We start from the raw sequence: 19720 nt of genomic DNA on the forward strand, positions 1-19720 counted from the left end.
CTGAGCAGAATGGATCGTGCTGTGTCAGTGCCTTTCCCTGTCTCAAAGCAGCCAGGAGGCAGAGCCTGCCCCGCGGGGGGATGCTCACACAATCCAATGGGATTCAGCTGAATTGCGCTGGTGTTAACCTCCCAGCGACATTCCTTCACCACTGCTGAGCTTTGAGGATACCAGGATTTTATTCAAAGGGTTAAGTTCCCTCAAGGGCAATTGCCAGGTCGCAGCTGAACTGATGACTTCCTTTTCACCCATGGAAGAAAACAGCCTGGCTAAGTGCTGCTTTGCCTCAGTGGTCAAACTAAAACAGTGAGTGTGCATCCAACCCAATTACCTGCCCCCAGATGAGCTTTACTTCTGGGTTCTCTTTCCCCCAACCTCACATGGCAGGGAGATCACGATCCAGATCTATCATTCCATTCCTGTGCATTCAAATAGCATAAACTTTATGAATGTGAAAGTTGTCAGGGTAACAGCACTCCACCTCGCACACTGCAACTTCCCAGCGCCAAACAGATGGAAAGAAAGACTTCCCTTTATTGCAAACCAAGAGCAATGGGACCTAATAGGAAGTAAATACTGTTTTGAAAAGTAAATTGTTACTCTGGAAATGTTTTACGTATTAGAAAAGGCAAGTGGTATATAACACAGTAAGGAAGAACACTGAATAATCAGGATTTGGCTGGGCAAAGCCTACGTACCTCTTTATTAAATGAGCTCTGCTGTTCACGTAGTTGGAATCAAAGGAGTAGTTTTCAGTCTGGAAGGAGGAAAAGAAAAGGGAGATGGTTACAAGCCTGGTATCCCCATGACTGGGAATAGCAGGGGCAGGACAAAAGCCAGCACACCCCACAGGAGGGAAGCAGCATCCTGGCACAGGATAGGTCCAGCAAGCGGGATGAAGCCAGGCACAGAATCCTCCCGTCCCTGTTGGGCCTATCCAACACAAAAAGTCTGGCTGGTGACCACAGACCAATTTGCAGAGAAGAAACAACGTGACTACGCTGTGTTACAAAACTAATTGCTTTTAATTCCCTGATGGACTCCGTTCTGTGTGTGTCAATTTGACTGGAAGTTCAAAAGGTATTTTTCTTATTAGTGTATAATTAACGTGTTAAAATATTTATTGCATAGATATGTAAATGCCAGCAAGGTAATCCCCTGCCAGGGAATTTCAGGCGGGCACTTTTCTTTGTTATACATCATTTCACTTGCAGAGACAGTGGGCTCTGCTAGTAATAAAAGAGCAAACAATGGGTGACATGCTTAAAAGTTGGAGGGGAGTGAAAGCAGGGCAGAGAAGTCAATGGAGCTGTCATTTGCAGGCAAACCCCACTGACACACTCTGCTCCTCAAGCATTGTCTTTTAACCTCATGTTACACAGCCCTGGATTTCTGGTGCTCAGAGCAGGTAAGGAAGCAAAACAAGCAATGAGAAGGTAGGGAAGAGAGGAGGGTGCTACCATGCAAAAGGCCACAGTGGGAGCCATGAGGTGGGATGCAGTGGTAGGTGCCTGGTAGGATGGTGAGAGATGCATGGTAGGAGGTGGTGGGAAATGTACAGTGGGATGTGGTGGGAGCTGTGCAGTAGAATGCAGTGGTAGGTGCATGGTAGGAGGTGACGGGAGATGCATGGTAGGAAGTGATAGGAGATGCATGGCAAGTCGCACTGGAAGCCATGTGGAGGGACATGGTGACATCTGCATGTCCTTGCCAGGATCCTTCCCAGGTTTCAGGGCCCCACAAGGGTGCAGGTCTCTTTCTACAAGTCAGTCACCCCCGTCCATCCATTCATCCACCCAAAGTACCCCCAGATCCGCGGAGATCCCACCAGCATCACCCCAGTACCGGAGGATGCTACCTGTCCCCACCAGGCCCCCTGGGCAGCATAAGAGGCAAAGTCTCCTCTTCTCCCTTCGTCTGGGCTGACAGCAATGTCCCCTAGGACACAGCTGGGGACATCCACCTTCCCCACAGCCCTGTCCTGCCTCCTCTGTGCCGCAGCTCCTCCTCACCCAGCCCCACAACCGCTCTCCTCCCCAAGGAGCCGCTCCAGGACACTAAGGCCTGTTTTTATGGCAATTATGAACATGGTAAAAATAAATGCATGCATCTTTAATGTCTCAATAAATAAAGGCAAGCAGAGCCTGCTGCTAACGTAATCACAACGGCAGGATGCAGGGAGCAGGGCCACCGCAGCCGAGCCCGATGTGAAATCCAATCGTACCCCAGCAGAGGTTACACTGCCCTGCCAACATAATGAAGCAAAGGCAGCACTGGTTCAGTGTAACCTTTGCTGGAATAGAGCACGATGTCTAATTTACCAAACAGGAACCTCCCGGAGAGAAACACGCAAGGAGCTGGGGGCCGGGGGAGCCGGCACAGCTCCGTTATTGCTTTCACACTGTAATTACTGCTGGAGAGTCACGCAGGAGATTTACTGCACAGCCACCGGTCCCTGCAGCTCCTGCATCCGCGGTCCTGCAGGATGGCTTTGATGGGTAGAGCTCTGGAGCAGACAGACGCAGGTGTTTTTAAATACACGATGCCTGAGGCTTTAAATGCCACAGAAAATGCCCGAGCTGGAGTTTGTCCATCAACCCTGGTGCTGCCATCCTAAGGGGAACACATAGCATCCCCCCTTGGCAGCCCCATAGGAGATGCTGGGCCTACAAATGGGCTCTGAGGGCAGCTGAGTGATGGAGCAATGGAGGGATCGGAGTAACCCCTGCTTGGTGGGGAGCCTCCTTCATCACACTGTGCTGGTGGACATAGGAATGGCTCCAGCAAGCCCAGAGACTCAGCTGACTCCATCCCAGTGTCCCTGGTCCCGTTGCTGTGCCCAGCGGCAGCCTGAGACCCCCTGCACCCACCACCACCTCCATCAACTTCATCCCTACGTGTGTGCACATCTCAGCCCTGGGAAAGCCAGGAGGGAGGACCCAGAGAGCAAATCTCAATGTATACAAGTACATCACAGAGCTTTAAAGCACTCAGAGCACTGATGCCACAGGGTTGAGGGGTCAAGGGATACAGGGGATGCTCAACCAGTGCCACTGAAACCCCACAGAAGGCTAAGGAAACACCACACATGCTGCCACTGCGTGTCCTTTGGCAGCCCAGGTACAGACCTCACACTAAATCCCCTCTGACCAACATCACTGGGAGCTTTGCTATTGATTTCTGACCAAAAAAGACGACCAAATCCTGGCTTGACTGAAATCATTCACCAACAGCAAATACAATTGATGGACTGGAGTAATGTCCTTCCTACACAGACTCCCTGCTCCACGTGTTCCCTGCTCGGGATGCTCCACACCACATCACTAGCGCAACCCACAGCTCCAAGTCCACACACGGGTTCCCGCAGGGTTGATCCCAGCATCTGTTCCCAGGCTCCGAATCCCCCCGTGCCACAGAGAGCAGGACAACTGATGCTAATTACTCCCAGATTGTGACAAACCAAGGAATAAGCCAGTGACAGAGATGGGAAATGTGCTTCCTTGAGTGAGGGCTGCTCGTCCTGCCTGCACCAGCATGGTACCCTGCAGCTCATGAGACCTCCCCTCAGCCATGGGATTACCCATCAAGGTTATCTCCACGCAGACTAAGGGATCAAACCAGAAAAAGATAAACAAGAAATGAGGTTTTCCATGGAGAAGGGCTGCTTTCTGGCTTGTAGTATTCAATAGAAGCTCACTTGACTTCATTCCAGTTCATCCCACACAGTGCAATCCCTTACAAACAGAGGCAAAGCGAAGGGAAGGAGATGCCAACATTTCCGATGTGTCAACATTTTAATTGGGAAAGGATCTGCTCCTTCTCTTAATGAGGCCCAAAGAACAAAGTGAAAGGACAGCGAAGAGGGAAGAGGTTAGGCTGAGGAACGTGTGCTCTTCACAAAGCATCATCGAGAGCCCAGCCCTCATCTTCTCCATCATTTTGGCAAAAGCAAACAAACCATTACTTCCTCAGCATCACTCCTATACGGATCAAAGTGGAGCCCAGCCTCCAGCCCAGCCTATTCTTTGTGTGTTCAGAGATGGGTATGGCAAGAACCTCCTGAACAGTGCTGCCAGTGCTCATAAAGGATGCTCATGCTTGTCAGGATCAGCCCCTCAGCCTCAACAATGCATTCAAAGCATCAGGAACAGCACCCAGCATCAAGTCCACGGTCTCAGCCTGCATCCCCCTTGGAGGAGACAAACCCTGCTGTCCTTTGGGCTTGGGATTTGCTTTCCAGACACAGGCACAATGGTGCCAATGCCATCAAAGGCAGAGCCCTGGCTTGGTGCACAGCTTACCAGGGCCTAATTTGAAAACTGCTTTTAACTGCTGCCTTAGCAACACAAATACAAATATAACAACAGCCACGCTCGGAACGGAGCAATCAGCAAGGAAATTCTAAACTTGCCTTTTTTTTCCCTCCCCCAGCTGTTGCTTTCAGCTAAGGATTGCCAATTCCATCAGATTAGGGGAAAAAAGGATGTACTAACCTCAGGACAACTCTTCCTGACCTGTACATCAGGAGGGGGGTGACTTGACCGTTAGTAAATGGTCTGTTAGCAACAGGGCACTGCTCTAATGACTGCTCACTCTCTGCCTTAGGAACAGAATGAAACCCCTGAGCATCTAAAGGTTTAAAGGGAATTACTGCAGGTGCCAGAGGAAGGGTCAGTGAGCTGAGGGGACTCCGGGCACAACGAGGGCTGTGGGATGATGGAGAATAGAGGATGCAGGCTGGGGTCAGTCCTCAGGATGTGTCCCTGCCAGGACATGCCCAGGAGCTGGCTCCTTCTCACTCTTCCCTCTTTTTCAGCTATTCCAAATGTGGTTTCTTCCCAAACCAAAGTCAGTGGAGGTGAAAACCCAGCTTTCCTTGCTGTGTCCAGGCTCTTGATGGTCCACACATCAGCCCCCAGCAAAGTCCATGGTTGTTGGAAGCTGGACCCATCTCTGCTGACCCAAAGTGACAGGTATCCATCCCTGCGCCAGCTTCCGCCTCGGAAGCATCTCACACAGTGGGGTTTTTGCCCTTCTTCTCACTTCAGGGTGAAAACACTTCTATCTTCCTACAAATTACTGTAAACCTGCTGCAACCTCCTGCCAAAGCATGTAGGGACCCTTCACACGATCAGCTTCATAAAAATGACACATTTAGCACCACTTTTTCAGGGTTATCCCTTGAGCCTTTTCTTTCCCCCCTCTGTGCCTTGCTAATAAAGCTGGCATGTCACCCTTTATTATCAAAACCCAAAGCAGACCTTTCTCCAAGGCTGCAATGTGCATCTCCCCTTTTGGGTTTCAGAAAATCCTCCCAAAACGTGCAATAACTCATCTCTGCATCAAGCTGCACGTCTTCACCAGGCACACCAGGCTCCCGACCTTCCCTCCATGCTGCAGGCATCGTAGGGGACCACAGAAATGGCACATCCTTCCCCAAAATCCATTGGGCTTTCCTGTTGGGAAGAGCAGGGGTTGTAAGACCTCTTTCTCCTGTCTCCTTGGTTCTGTTCTCCATAGGACACTCAATCAGAGCTCCAGCACCTGCAATAAAACTGCTGCTGCCTGTTAGGAGAACTCGCCAGCACTTCATTCTTATGGTTTGAACTCTACTGCAGGCGACATAGAATTCATGCAAATGAAATAAAACTGTTCCAGCTGCACTTGGGAAACAGGAAAAATACCAAAGTAGGGACCAGGTCAATTGAAGTATGCATCAGCAATGAGGGAATGTCATTATCATTTAGCAAGCTGCTTATTTACCCCATGGGAAATAAATAAGCAGCCTGAGACTCTTTCCTGCTGGGAGCAGGCATGGTCTGAAACCCCATCAAACACCAAAAGCAGCCCCATGGCCCTGAGAGGAACAACCAAGCTCGTCCTGATGCTCTCACACCCAGCAGTGCAGCTGGGTTCTCTCTCCACACACAGCAGGAGACTCATCACATCCAGCTCCGGGATGTGAGCAGATCATAGAATAGCTTGGGTTGGAAAGGACCTTCAGATCATCCAGTTCCAACCCCCTGCCATGGGCAGGGATGCCTCACACTAGACCATGTCACCCTAGGAGAGCATCGCTCAGAGCCAGGATCAGTGCCTGGAGACCAGCCTGGATGAGCCCTGCAGAGCCTGACCCACTGAAGAGCTCTGCTCCTCCTTCCCATGCTCACCAACAGCTCTGCTCAGGCACTGACAGCATTGGCAACATCTGCAACCATGGGTGAGGGTCTTGAGCACCACGGCCACAGCCTGGGAACATGCAGCAGGAAACAGACCTGTATCTCCTCGTTCCTCACTCTCCAGCATCAGCATCTCCCAGCATGGTGGGTATCAGAGATGTAACAGCAGCATCAGCCCAAGGCTTCTGGTTAAACACTACCCAAATAGCTCCTGGTGCTTGCACCATGGGGGAAACTCAGCACATGCCAATGGGAACAGTGCAGAGAGTGATGCCTGTGGTACCCCAAGGAGCCCACCACCCTCTCCTCCATCACCCAAGCTGTGCTTGGGGCCCCCCAGCCTTTGGAAAGGACCCGGCTGGTCAATGGTCCCCATCGGCAGCACTGGAGCACAAGCTGAGGCAGAGATGCTCCTCTGCTGCGTCAAGAGCCCCAGGCAAGCTGGAAGGAAAACACGAAGCAATTCAGCTCTTACTAAGGAGCATTCCAAAGGCAGTCACCTGGAGGGGTTCAATAAAGGTTAAAAGGATCTGACCCCTGCCATCTCCCTTTGCAGCCATCTCCCTCCACCCCAGCTCACTCCTAAAGCCTCTAACACAGGAGACTGCAAACCGTAAACTCCCAGCAGAGTGTCTCTGAAGAAATAAGTGTGTTCAGCATCTGATATTGATGGTTTATAATTAGATGTAATACAGCAGATCATTTCCCTGCCCTTGATCAATGAAACCAGGGTTGGCTTTGGGGTTGGGCTTTTTTGCAGACACTCTTGATTGCTGCCTAACCCAAATGGAGCTTTGCCTCGCTCGGTTCAGCAAGAACGAGCAGAGACGAGGATGTGCAAACACAGCATCCATTTAGATTTACTATCCCCGCAATATAAACAGAGTATTTATTTCTGGCCTTTTAAGCACTAATTCCAGATTTAATGAGGGACAATGAACATTCCTCAGAGCCAGGCTCCGGGGCTTGCTTAACACCACTGACCCTCTCATTACAACTGCAGCTTAAATAAAGGGCATTTGGTACTGATGGCCATTATTAAACACTGAAGAAATAGAGTCCAGCCTCCATTTTCTCTTGATGAAATAAAAAGTATTGCAGAGAAATCACTGGGAGAGTTCATCCTTTAGCATCACCCTGTTCATCACAATGAGAAGTGTCAAACCATGTTGTATTATGGCGCAGGCTGCCCGCTAATCCGCACTGCATTCCTGTCCCTAAATAAATACAGGGTTTGGCATGTTTAGTGTGAAAATGGATCAGAGGCAGGAGGAAAGGAGCTGCTGTGATGTGATTTCAAAACAAGGGCATAGGATTAGAAACCCAATTGAATCCCGGGAGTGGCAACACGCACGGAAGCCATAATTACACTCCTGAAAGCCACAAATAGTGTCACCCAATTGAATTTGTCAACACATCCGAAATCTACTGTATGGTTATGAGCAGCACAGATGCAATAATAAAGAGCCTTCCTTACATTCAGATGGCATCTATAGCCCAAAAGCTCTTTGGTGGCCATAGCACAAGGGTCTCTCCAGCAGCACCACCACCTGGCACTTACAACCCCCCCCCAGATCAAACAAAAAGCAAAATACTGACCCAAAATGGGGACATGCTTTCCAAAGAAGTTCATATCATTGCCTTCCCTGGACGATGAGGGTGGGGATGCCCCAGCAGCTGCTCAATAAGGCTGGGACAAGAGGGATTTTGGGGCAGCAGAGGCAATGCCACCCTGCCATATACCCACCAATAGGCACAGACCTGAGCTCACCAGCCTTCTGTATGGGGGTACAGCCTTAATATGCCAAGGAATATTCCCTGCAGGGATAGAATAGCCAATAAAGCTAATAAAGGTGGTTTCTCCCATCACCTATGCCTGGGACTGTGCAATAGATCTGTGCATGCGGCTTCCAGCACGGACTTTCACCCCTCCTTAATCAGTGTGAGAAACAACATGGATCTAATCAGCAGCCCTAGGGTAATGGGGCATGACTTGGAGGTTTGTTAAAACCCCTTTCCGAAGTGTCCTTTTCTGCCTCCTGCCATTAGGAATGAAAACAAATAGAGCAGAGGGACCTGTTTTTAACTGTTCCCATAGCTGGGGCTAAATAAACCTCCTTGTCAGTCCCCTTCTGGAGCAGCGGGTCAGGGCGATGTGCTTGGGAAGGAGCAGGAGAAATCACACATTCGTCACTGCAGAGAGAACAATGGGAAGGAAAAAGCAAAACCCAAAATCACTGCAGCTGAGTTAAAAACAGTGAAGGCGTGAGATGCTGCTGCCAGAGTGGCACATCAGGGTGATGGGTGCCGGGGCAGTCGCAACAGGGCAAGGTGCTGAAGCAGTGCCATGGGGGCACCTCGCTTTGCTTCTGCATCCCAGAAGGGATGGGGACACCCCCTGAGGCACCCCAGGGTGATGGGGCTGGTGGCAGCTGAAGGGTTTCCTGCTCTGTGGCTGAGCAGGGACAAATTGGGATGGGGGTAGAAAAACCACGTGGTGGGAGCAAGGGCAGGATGGGCACATGGGGACCTCAGCCCTGCAAGCCCCATTTCTCCTGGGGTTTTGGGCAAGCAGCAAGCACTTCTCCTATCCATCACCTACACACACCCCACATGTTTTCATCCTCATCAGAGGCCTGATCGAGCCTTATGTGTGCCCTCAGCACATGGCTGTGCACATCCATACCGGCTGTGGAGTGATGCCTCCACATCATGCAGCTAACATTCCCTGACAATGGTGGATGATAAGAAGGAGGTGAGCACCACCCCACGTGCCCATCATGTTATCATGTACATTGTTATCTACAAGTGCACAGCAAGGCTCCCTATCAGGGCAGCCTCGGCCAGCTCCAAGCCTCAAAGGAACTTTGCTCACAACAAATTCATTTAGCAAAACAAGTTTTCCCCTGTTTTATTCATTTTCCCTGATGTGAGCTGGAAAAGGCAGGTCCACAGCGCATAGAATTACTCTGCAGCCACGAGATGGGCAGCAAACCTGAGCAGGACTGGCCTGCCTTCCTTCCTGCTGCCATTGCTGTCATAGAATCATAGAATGGTTTGGGTTGGAAAGGGCCCTAAGATCATCCAGTTCCAACCCCCCTGCCATGGGCAGGGACACCCCACATTAAACCATGGCACCCAAGGCCTCATCCAACCTGGCCTTGAACACCACCAAGGATGGAGCATTCACAACCTCCCTGGGCAACCCATTCCAGTGCCTCACCACCCACTCAGTAAAGAATTTCTTCCTTAGATCCAATCTAAACTTCCCCTGTTTCAGTTTGAACCCGTTACCCCTTGTTCTATCACTACAGTCCCTAATGAAGAGTCCCTCCCCAGCATCCTTGTAGGCCCCCTTCAGATACTGGAAGGCTGCTATGAGGTCTCCACGCAGCCTTCTCTTCTCCAGGCTGAACAGCCCCAACTTTCTCAGCCTATCTTCATACAGGAGGTGCTCCAGTCCCTTGATCGTCCTCGTGGCCTCCTCTGGACTTGTTCCAACAGCTCCATGTCCTTTTTATGTTGAGTTTGAACCCATCAGTTTGTTTGTTTGAAGTTTGGTTTGAACCCATTCCCCTTGTCCCATCACTACAATCACTAAAGAAGAGCCCCTCTCCAACATCCTTGCAGCCCCCTTCAGACACTGGAAGGCTGCTCTGAGGTCTCCATGCAGCTTCTGTTCTCCAGGCTGAACAGCCCCAACTTTCCTAGTCCTCAGCACCATGTCCAGAGCACGGGTAGGAATCAGGATGCAAAGCTCCCCTCAAAACCTGCTACCCCCAAAGGTACCACACTGGCTCCAGCATCCTTGGGGACACACAGCATCCTTTGCAGAGCCCCTCATCCCCTCTGAGCCGTGCTGCCAGCTCAGGGATGCTGGGAAATGAGGAATGTAGCCCAATAGGAGTCAACTGTAGGGAACTAAATGACACAAAAGAGCTTCCTGGTGCGCGGATGCTCTGCTCTGGATGCCCCTTTCCATCACCATGCTGCCCTCTCCTGCTGCCCAACAGCCACCCCACATCATTAAGAGCCTGGTAAACACAGCCCGCTGGTTATTACAAAGATGCCAAACCCTTCCTAGTTCTTGTTCCTCCCAGTTAATGTACCATAGCCGAGGATAAATTGCTATTACAAGGAACTAAAAATAAACCTGTTTCAGAGGCCATAATTGGCTTGTCTTGTTGGGCTTTTAAGGAGCCAAAGTACCAGTTCCAGGCTATTAGCCCTAAGGTTGTAAGAGAACGGTGTAAAATATTTCTTCATTAAACCTCTACCTTCTCCATAGAGGGGCTTCTCTTTAGGGGATTTTCCCCCCTCTTTTCCTTCTTCACTTTGTTTTTCATTCTTTTTTTGTTAAAGGATGTGTGCTATCGAATAAGCTTTAGTTAAAAGACATCTTTGGAAGCCCAGAGGTGATATAAATAGACAGGGCTCAGTGCAGCTGGAGAACCAGCCGGAGCCTTCGCTCATCTATTCAGGTCGTTTTTCCACACAACTTACAGAACATTCCTCATTCTCCTCTGAAATCCTGGGTCATTTTTAATCATCAGCACCAAATATTGCACTCCTTAGGGAGAAGGTGCCCTGTGCAAGCACCCAGCGCACTGCATGGGATGGGGACTGTCACCATTGCACTGCCCTGTGAGGCACCCAGGGGTGCACAGGGTGCTGCACGGGGTGAGGGCTATGGGGTTTTAACTTCTGAGGCTGCACCTCGAATCCTGTGTTCAGCTCTGGGCCCCTCGCTACAAGAGAGACATTGAGGGGCTGGAACGGGGCCAGAGGAGGGCAATGGAGCTGGTGCAGGGCCTGGAGCACAGTGTGATGGGAACGGCTGAGGGACCTGGGGGGTTCAGTCTGGAGAAGAGAAGGCTCAGGGGGGACCTGATGGCTCCCTACAAGTGCCTGAGAGGAGGATGGAGCCAGGAGGGGCTGGGCTCTGCTCCCAAGGAACAAGGGATGGGACAAGAGGAACCGGCCTCAAGCTGCACCAGGGCAGGTTTAGGTGGAGCTGAGGAACAATTCCTGCCCCAAAGGGTGCTCAGGCATTGGCACAGGCTGCCCAGGGCAGGGCTGCAGGCACCGTCCCTGCAAGCGTTCACACACCGTGGAGACGAGGCCTCAGTGCTATGGGTTAGTGGTGACCTTGGCAGTGCTGGGGAATGGTTGGTATCAAAGATCTTAAAGGGCTTTTCCAGCCCGGTTGATTCTACGATTCTAAGAGCTTTAGTTGCCACCATTACTCAATACCAACAACGATCACAGCAAAACCAAAAGCATTTGCAAACCCCATCAGCAAGACCCCTCTGCCACAACCCCTTAGAGCAGCATAGCATTAAAATAAATAATGATATCAATGGTGATGATGACCAGTCTGTAAAGAACACTGCACAGCAGGGGAACTTCAGCAGAAAAATCACAACACAGGCTTTTCCTCCCTGCCCTCGCACAAGGAAAGGGATGACACATTGAAACAACAACCCAATGGGTATTCACTGCTTTGATTTTGCGATGGGAAGGTTACTGCTAGAAGAAGACTATTTCTGTTAGGTACAATTGCTAATTTTTGATGGTGTCTAGGCAATACCTTGTTAAAAAGGGCAAAACAACAGTTATTAATTACCCTAATTAACCCAATTCATAAGACACATTTGTGTGGCTGTCATGACAACTGCTTTGACTAACTTGCCAAGAATAGCTTAGCTGTCCATTCAAATAAATCCCTGATAATTACTAGTCTGGTTTACTGGGCTTCCGTGATAATAATAATTAGTGCTACTGTACAGAAGGTCGCACTAAACAGTTTATGAATGATGCATTTCGCGTGGCGATTCCATGAGTCACGCAGCAGCCAGCACATGGAGCAGCCACGCTTCCAACGCGGCCAGAAGAGAGCCTCTGCCTGTTCGGCATGAGGACAGCATGGTGGGATGAGAGGAGAAGTCATTATGGTTGGAGGAGAAAGAATCAAGAGGTTGGGTGAAGCTGGATGGCCACTAAAGTGCCTCCCTGGCAGCATGGGTGTCCATCTGTCTGCCCAGCCAACACAAGGCAGGAGATGGTACTCGCTTCTAATGGAGGCACTGATAGACAACAAAAAGCTTTCAAGCCTGACCTGTTGCATGTTGGTATCTCACTTCACCACCTCATGTCCCTCCTATCAGTGACTCTGATTTTGGCTTACGTCCTCTTCATTAGAATCATAGAATCAACCAGGTTGGAAATGACCTGTAAGATCATCAAATCCAACCATTCTCCAGCACTGCCAAGGCCACCACTAACCCATGGCACTGAGGGCCTCAGCTACACCGTGTGTGAACACTGCCCTGGGCAGCCTGTTCCAATGCCTGAGCACCCTCTGGGGCAGGAATTGTTCCTCAGCTCCATCTAAACCTGCCCTGGTGCAGCTTGAGGCCGGCTCCTCTTGTCCCATCCCTTGTTCCTTGAGAGCAGAGCCCAGCCCCTCCTGGCTCCATCCTCCTGTCAGGCACTTGTAGGCAGCGATCAGGTCCCCCCTGAGCCTTCTCTTCTCCAGACTGAACCCCCCCAGGTCCCTCAGCCGTTCCTCATTAGGTTTCAGGATCAATGACAAAGGAAGGGCCAGGTCACCAAAGGGAAAGCAAGCTGGGAATGGGCAGCTCCAGTCCTCTCTGTCATCTCTGCAGGAAGAAACCCTCCAACCTGCGATCTGGGTCTCTCCATGAGCAGCTACAGCTCAGCTCTCCATCACTGCTCCGAGGCTGCTGAGGGCACCAGAAGGAAGGGCTATCTCCCCCAGCACCTTCCTGCACTCCTGATGAGGCCATGCTCACACACCTTCAGCCAGACCCAGCAAATGCCATTTTTCCTTTGCTGAGGTTTGTAGATGAAAAGTGATCCATGGGATTCCCTATGCCTCCACCTGTACAGAGGGGTGAGGACCGCAATGCATCACCACCAGCACTGCAAAATCCTGCAAAACCCCAGGCAGAGAGGGCAGCAGGGCAGGGACAGAGGCAACACGCTCACAGTTAATACAGAGACAGCTGTCAGCTCCACGGAAATCTATGAAATCACCCTATTTAGAATAAATTCTGATTAAACACCACATATGGTCCTTATTGTCCATCCCCTGTTACCTATCACAAGAGGCGTCCACATGCAAAGAGGGTTTTAATCTGCAAGCGTTTGTCTGTTACAGCCCTCTCCCCCCACCTCAACTTGCAATTATTCGTATTGATTGACTTTAAGAGAGCACCATGCACACGCCTCGAGCTGCCACGCACGGAGCAAACAAGGGAACAACACTGGGCTCCGCTGTAATCATCACCAGGGCAAGCAATTGCCCTGTCACACATGGCAGGTTATGGCTTCAGATTGGAGGCAGCAAGGCCAGATGAACACTTAAAAGGTCGTTACAGTGTGACGAGTGAGGATGTAGAAATGATACCTCCTTTCTCAACCAATCTGTTCCCGGAGCATCACCCGGCTATGCAGAGATTTCATCTCATTAAGGCTAAGGAGCCATTGGAGGGAGGGACACAGGTTTGTGTCCTCTTTGCGTGCCAAAATAAGCTCTGATGAGGACATCTCTGATGTGGGGGGAGATGGATTTGAGGTCCTGAGAAGGATTTCAGTGCTGGACCCCCAGCCCTGGTTGAGAGAACTTGCTAAAGGATGAGGTGCTTTCATCCACCCAATGAGAAGAAAGGAGGGAAAGCTGATGCTGAGCAGAACCTTCCCCAGTTTTCCCAAGTGAAGTTTGCAGCTCAGTTCAATATGTTCATGCCTAATGAAGGTTTCCCCCATACTCTGCAGGGTATAATCATTCTCCTCCTAATGAGCATGTGTTAATGGCATATTAACACTGACAACAACCAAGTGTGGAGAACAGGAGATGAACGTATTCCAAAATTCATCTTTTTTTTCCCCCTGAACAAAGGAATCCAAAGCAAGCCCCAGCCCAGTGGGATGCCCATGGCTCCCACAGTGATGCTGCCAGCTCTGGTCCATGGGCTCACCACGCGATGCAGAGCCCATATGGGACCATGGCTTTGGTCTCTCATCAATCCAACCCCTGCAATTAATTGATGTACATGAAGGATCTCAGCCCATGCGTGGTACCTCCCTCCTCAAAGGGGACACAGCCACAGTGGGGGCTCCACAAGAAAGAAGAGGAACCACTTGCGAATGTCTGGAGAGGCATTCCACCAGGCAGACAGACAGGTTTGGATGCTGTTTCTAAGCCAACAGCCGCGTAGATTTGATTACTAAATGTCACTGAAGCTGGGCTCCTGCCAGAGCATCCAGATGTGAATCTGAATATGAAAAGTCTAGGAGGGAGCAGGTGACAGGAGTCGCAGACACCAAGCCCCCATCTGGGTTTGCATGACCAAGTTTATGTGAGGCACAGAAAAGAACACTCGTAAGATGGGTGTTTTCTTGCTTTTTCATCTTTGTGAAGGCAAAACACTGACAGCTCCCCAAAAGCAGCATCCCCCTGCCCATGGGTGTGCTGCCAAGCGCTGCAGGGAGGTGTGGAAGCCTAATTCCCTAACTGTCTGACTCCTGTGTGCTCCCACCAGCACATGCATTTAGATGTCCAGATCAATAATCGATGCTCGAATCAATAACAGGGAATTTAGCTACATTATAAACCCAGTAAAATCAGCCAATACTGTGAAATGACTATTGAGTCCTGTGTTTTCTGTACTCACTTAGTCTAATAATGGTGAATGATATTTTCCAAGTACATTATTCAGCAATAAAACCGCCGAATTATTTGATCTCTTTCTAACCTTTATGATTCTAAGCACTCTTTTTGACCCAGATTGAATGAGGCAACATCTGCAGAGCCTTTCACAAAATTGTACTCGGCGTGCACTATTGTAGGTCCGCTGCCAAAGATAAATGTTATTATTTTAAAGCCATCATCCTCCTAATAGATGAGCGCACTGCATTAGCATAGCCTGCAGAGCTCGAGCACGGGTGAGAAAATGCCAGAGGGTTTTTGCTTAATGGAATTTTACATACCTGACTTAGGATGGGTTAATGCAATCCACCAACACCGGAGTTTTACAACCTGCCCTGTGGCATACACCTGCCATTACAAAAGATGGTTTAATCCGACAAGCTCCAGAGCGCCAGGAGAACCAGGAGGGATTCACATCCTGATCTCTGGTGGCCAACGGGACGTCAAGACAAAGACCTCATCTACATGGCTTCAATGCACACTATGCTCCTTGTCCCAGACCTGCATGAGGAGCTGGGGGTGAGGAGAAGGGGTGGCTGGGGTCACTTGCAGCATGCTGAGGGTTTCCATCAGAGGGATGGAAGCACAATAGCTGTGATGCACATCACTGCAGCGTTAGCAGTCGCCGCACTCCAGCCTTCACCAGCCTAACGAGAACTCAACGTAATTCCATGTTAATTCCAAGGCTAAGTACTAATCACTTGTCTGGCTGACATAAGCCATTACTTCACTCCAAATTGAGACTAGGAACTAGAGGGAGACACTGAAGCAGCAACACTGAGGTCTATTCTCTCTCAAACCCTCCTACGGGTGCCATGGGCAAGCTCTGCCCCAACAGGAAGAGCAAAATTGGGAGCCATCAACATCATCAGCATCCCTTTGCTGAGCTCCCAGTGATGCTGTCCTGAGGATAGTGGGGACATTGGGGGACCGCAGGAGACCCTTATATCGCAGCCCTGCGAGGGTAGCACTGCCTGCAGAGCACCCCTTCCATCACCGAGTCAGAACACACTCTAATTTAAATCATAATTACACTTATAAGTACACAGATTACAACTATTTATGCTACAAATAAGACCATCCCGTACTTTAATTAACAGAAAATGATTGGAACTCAACTATAGCCCCTACTGGGAACAATATCTAATCATTTATTGAAGCAAGGCTGTGCCTGGCCCCATAGGCAGCCTGGCAGGGAAGGGTGAATAGGCAGGGATGGGGTTCCTTCATCCAAGCCCTTGCATGGAAGGGAAGCCACTGTCAGAGTGATGAGAGATCTCCCAGGGGAGATGGAGGGCTCATCTCTGAAGAGCCCCAGGATGGACGCAGGCAGGGAGCTCTGCCATTGCCAGATGATGGGAATGCAGGGAAGATCCACGCAGGGCATCCTCAGTGAGGGCAGGAGCCCAAGGACTCGGGTGGACACATGGCTGAGAAGCTTCTCTGGCTCAAAGCCCTCAGGAGGGACCTCAGGACATGGCAGCTGGAAGATACAGCTCTATCCATGGCCAAAAGTGAGTGTGCACAAGGTTACTCAAAGGCTACATGCGCTTGGCCTCACAATGCCTTTGGATGCAGCATAAGCTTTATGCAAAGTAAATGACAGGGAGAAACCACAGCGCCCAAATCGCTCAATACGGCAGGAGTTCACTTGGAAACTCCCCTAAGAAAGGCCAGACGTAGCGTGCAAGACCATCCTCTTGATGTCATTGAAGAACCCTCAAAACTTACTATAAATCTTGCCTAATTTAAGGGAAAATTCTTCTCTGCCATGTAAATTTAGCTGCAGGAGGGTTTTTTATAGACTCAGCGAGGAAGAGTTATGCATCAGAAATTCAGATTTACTAAAAGGAGAACAAAACCAGCCTCTCTGCTTTCAGCAAGTGAGCCATAAACCCCAATCCAGCAGCATAAAACCAACTGAGACATATATATGGTTATACAACATTATATTCTTATTTATATAATTAGGTATAATATGGAATAATTCTAGACACACTTTTCATGTGCTTATAAATATATTGTGTATATCAGAGCATATCGTCTATAATATATCGTATAAGGTATGCAATATATAACAATAATAATCATATCCCTGTTGAGCACTCTAGGTCTTGCCATCAGAGAAGGTTTTTACTGTTAAGTACAGCTTGGCTACTGCCACCACACCACACACCAGCCCCAATTCCTCTATGCACACTTGCAGCAAACACCCTTGGTCCCATCTATCCAGGACCCCAGTGTGGGCTGGAAAACCCTTGGAAAAGCCAAAGAGATGCCAGGATAGGTTGCAGCCCCATATCACCCATAGAAAACATACACGGTTTAGTGGTGGACTTGGCAGTGTAGGTTTGGATGATCTTAAAGGTCTTTTCCAACCTAAATGATTCCATGAAGAGCCAAAGCATGTTGAACCAAAGGTTTGCCCAAGACACAGCGAATGTGGCCATCAGTGAGAGATGTGGTTAAATGGGAATGGGAGCTGGCATGTGCATCTCTGCTGCAAGGTATTCAAATGAGGTTTTCCACACAGACAGCTCGGAGCGATTACATTAGGAGATGTATAATTTGGTTAGGCTGACCTTGGCATGGACTAGAAAGCTGCTGATTTCCATAATGTCAGCATCCGATGCTCCAAGAGGTCAGGGAACATGTAGTGATACACAGAACTCTTTGGGAGTCGTTAAGCCGTGGGATTTGCTGGGAATTGCCATTTCAGGGCACACTGGGAGTGAGTATGGAGAGCATCCAGGTTGGTTTGGGGTGGATCTGCTCCCTAGCAGGGTCTGCTGAGCTTTCCCTAGGGAGAGGATACCCAGTGGCTACCTAAAGCCGAAAGCATTGCCCCTCTTGGGTGGGCTCCCGGAAGATGAATGCTGCTGTTAGCTCTCAGACAGGGATACCCAGGTACGGGAATGCCGAGGCACTGATGGAGCCGTGACCTGTGCTTACCCAGCGCGGTGCACATCGCAGGCACAAAAAGTGCTGAGTTACAGTGACCTCCCAAGGAGAAAACAAGACTGGCAACGCTGGCTGCAAAGTCAGCCTTCTGCCTAGCAGAGCATCATCGCTGATCATACTTTAATTATTATCCCTGCTCAAAATAAGCCTCATTCCAAGAGCCTGGCATGCCTCAGCACGGCAAACTTTCTCCGGGTTGGAAAATACCTCCTTTTCTTTCCCCCCTTCCCCTGCTCTATCCACAGTATTACTCAGACGCAAGCCAAATCCCTTCCAATTATGTATCGTGACGTCTCCCCAGCGTTACACTAAAGCAAGGCCCTTCGCTTCTAAACGGCATGGTTTATAACAAATTGTCTGTTAGACCAGACAGAAAGTGATTTCCTCAAACCCAGCATATTAAAGCGAGTACATTCATTCTGGTTGTAACACACCAAATGTGATTACAACAGACACTTTGGGGGCTCTTTAAGGCTAGCGGAGAAGAGGAGGATAAGCTGGAGGGGAAGAAAGAATTGACAAGTAGAGAAATGACAGAGGGAGAGGAGCAGCCACGCTGATTTCATTCCTCACAAAACAAAACTCTTTGTGTGCTGTAGAAATGAGCTTTAGTTAACACCACCAGATAGCCAGAGCAGAAACTGCCGCTGCTGCCTGCAACGAAAATTGCTCTATTGTGCTTCGAAACCCGTTTCCTATAGTGAGGAGAACACTTTCCAGGTAGTAAAAAAGCATATCTGAAACCAACAGGGCCTTATCCTGCAACTGTTGCTGGCTCAAATAATCCCCACTGCCACCAGGAGCCCCAATGAAATCAGTGTGAGTGAGGATGATGGGGGAGTGTATCAAGGGTGGGGGATTAGACAGGGATTATCACTAACACCAGCAATTCCCAATCTTACTGATGGTGGCCACCAGCTCAGGAGGTGGCAGATCACCAGAGACATGACCCCCATGGCCAGACCTGGGCCTGGGGGTTGTCACCATGTGGGGACCCAAAGGATTCCACCTTGATCATCTCAAACCTACAAAAGCAGCACCAGAGCAAGGCCATGCTTTATCCTCATCCTGCTTACAGTCTAAGGGCAGTGCTGCTGCTTACCTTCCCTGCTGCTGCCAGAGCAGAGCCATCTGGACCCCCAGAGAGCATCAATCCTGCACCTCCCACCTCTGGAATTTCCCCACCCCAGTTTCACACCTCCTCGCCTCTCCCATGCTAGGTCCTGCTGGGTCACTGTGGCCCCGGGTCAGAGCAAAGGGCAGAGCGAGCTGTGGTATCCCGGGGGATGCTCCCTGCTCCTGGGAATCACACGATGCATCAGCACCATTTCCCAAAGCGGCACAGATTTTGGATGTCAAACTGCCTCTGAAACCCAGATGCAGCCATTGCACACACAGAGTTTTCTTTTAAAACCACCAAGCCAAGATCCAGGCATGGAAGTGTTACCCAAGGGTGGCTGCTCGACATGCGAGTCGTGTCCCGGGCATCCTAAAAGGCTCGGCATTCAGACCGCTTTCCACACCACCCCAATGCAACCTGCATTTTTATCAAGGAAGCAGCCTAATGGCTCCTGTTCCTTTTGATTTTTAGTCTCCTGGTACAACTTCCAGTAATGAACATGCAAAACCTGACAACAAGCCCTTTTGGTTTCAAAGCTGACTTCTCCTCCGGCTCAGCAGGAAGACAAAGGAAAGCCCTCGGCAGCAGCAGAGCTCTGACCGGCAATGCCCTCACAGCTCCAACATGTCCCACTCTCCCTCCTGCTAAACAAGTCCAAACACTAACGGGGCCCAAGCCTCCCGCTGTCAGCCACAATCACCAGAGCTGCTTATAACACTTTCTGCC

General features: G+C 50.0%; 1 protein-coding gene across 2 annotated transcripts in view; it reads right to left on the bottom strand.

Moving 5' to 3' along the window:
* The window catches only part of PCDH19 (protocadherin 19), a gene marked incomplete at both ends in the record, with an annotated part of 53786 nt that overhangs the window by 25399 nt on the left and 8667 nt on the right, over nucleotides 1-19720 (bottom strand). For both annotated transcript variants that reach the window (XM_080624772.1, XM_080624771.1), the window contains one exon: nucleotides 699-757. In XM_080624772.1, the coding sequence (XP_080480898.1) occupies nucleotides 699-757 (59 nt within the window). The remainder of the gene's footprint in view (nucleotides 1-698; nucleotides 758-19720) is intronic.

This window comes from Psittacula echo, assembly GCF_963264785.1.
Source record: "Psittacula echo genome assembly, chromosome: 8".
NCBI lineage: Eukaryota > Metazoa > Chordata > Aves > Psittaciformes > Psittacidae > Psittacula > Psittacula echo.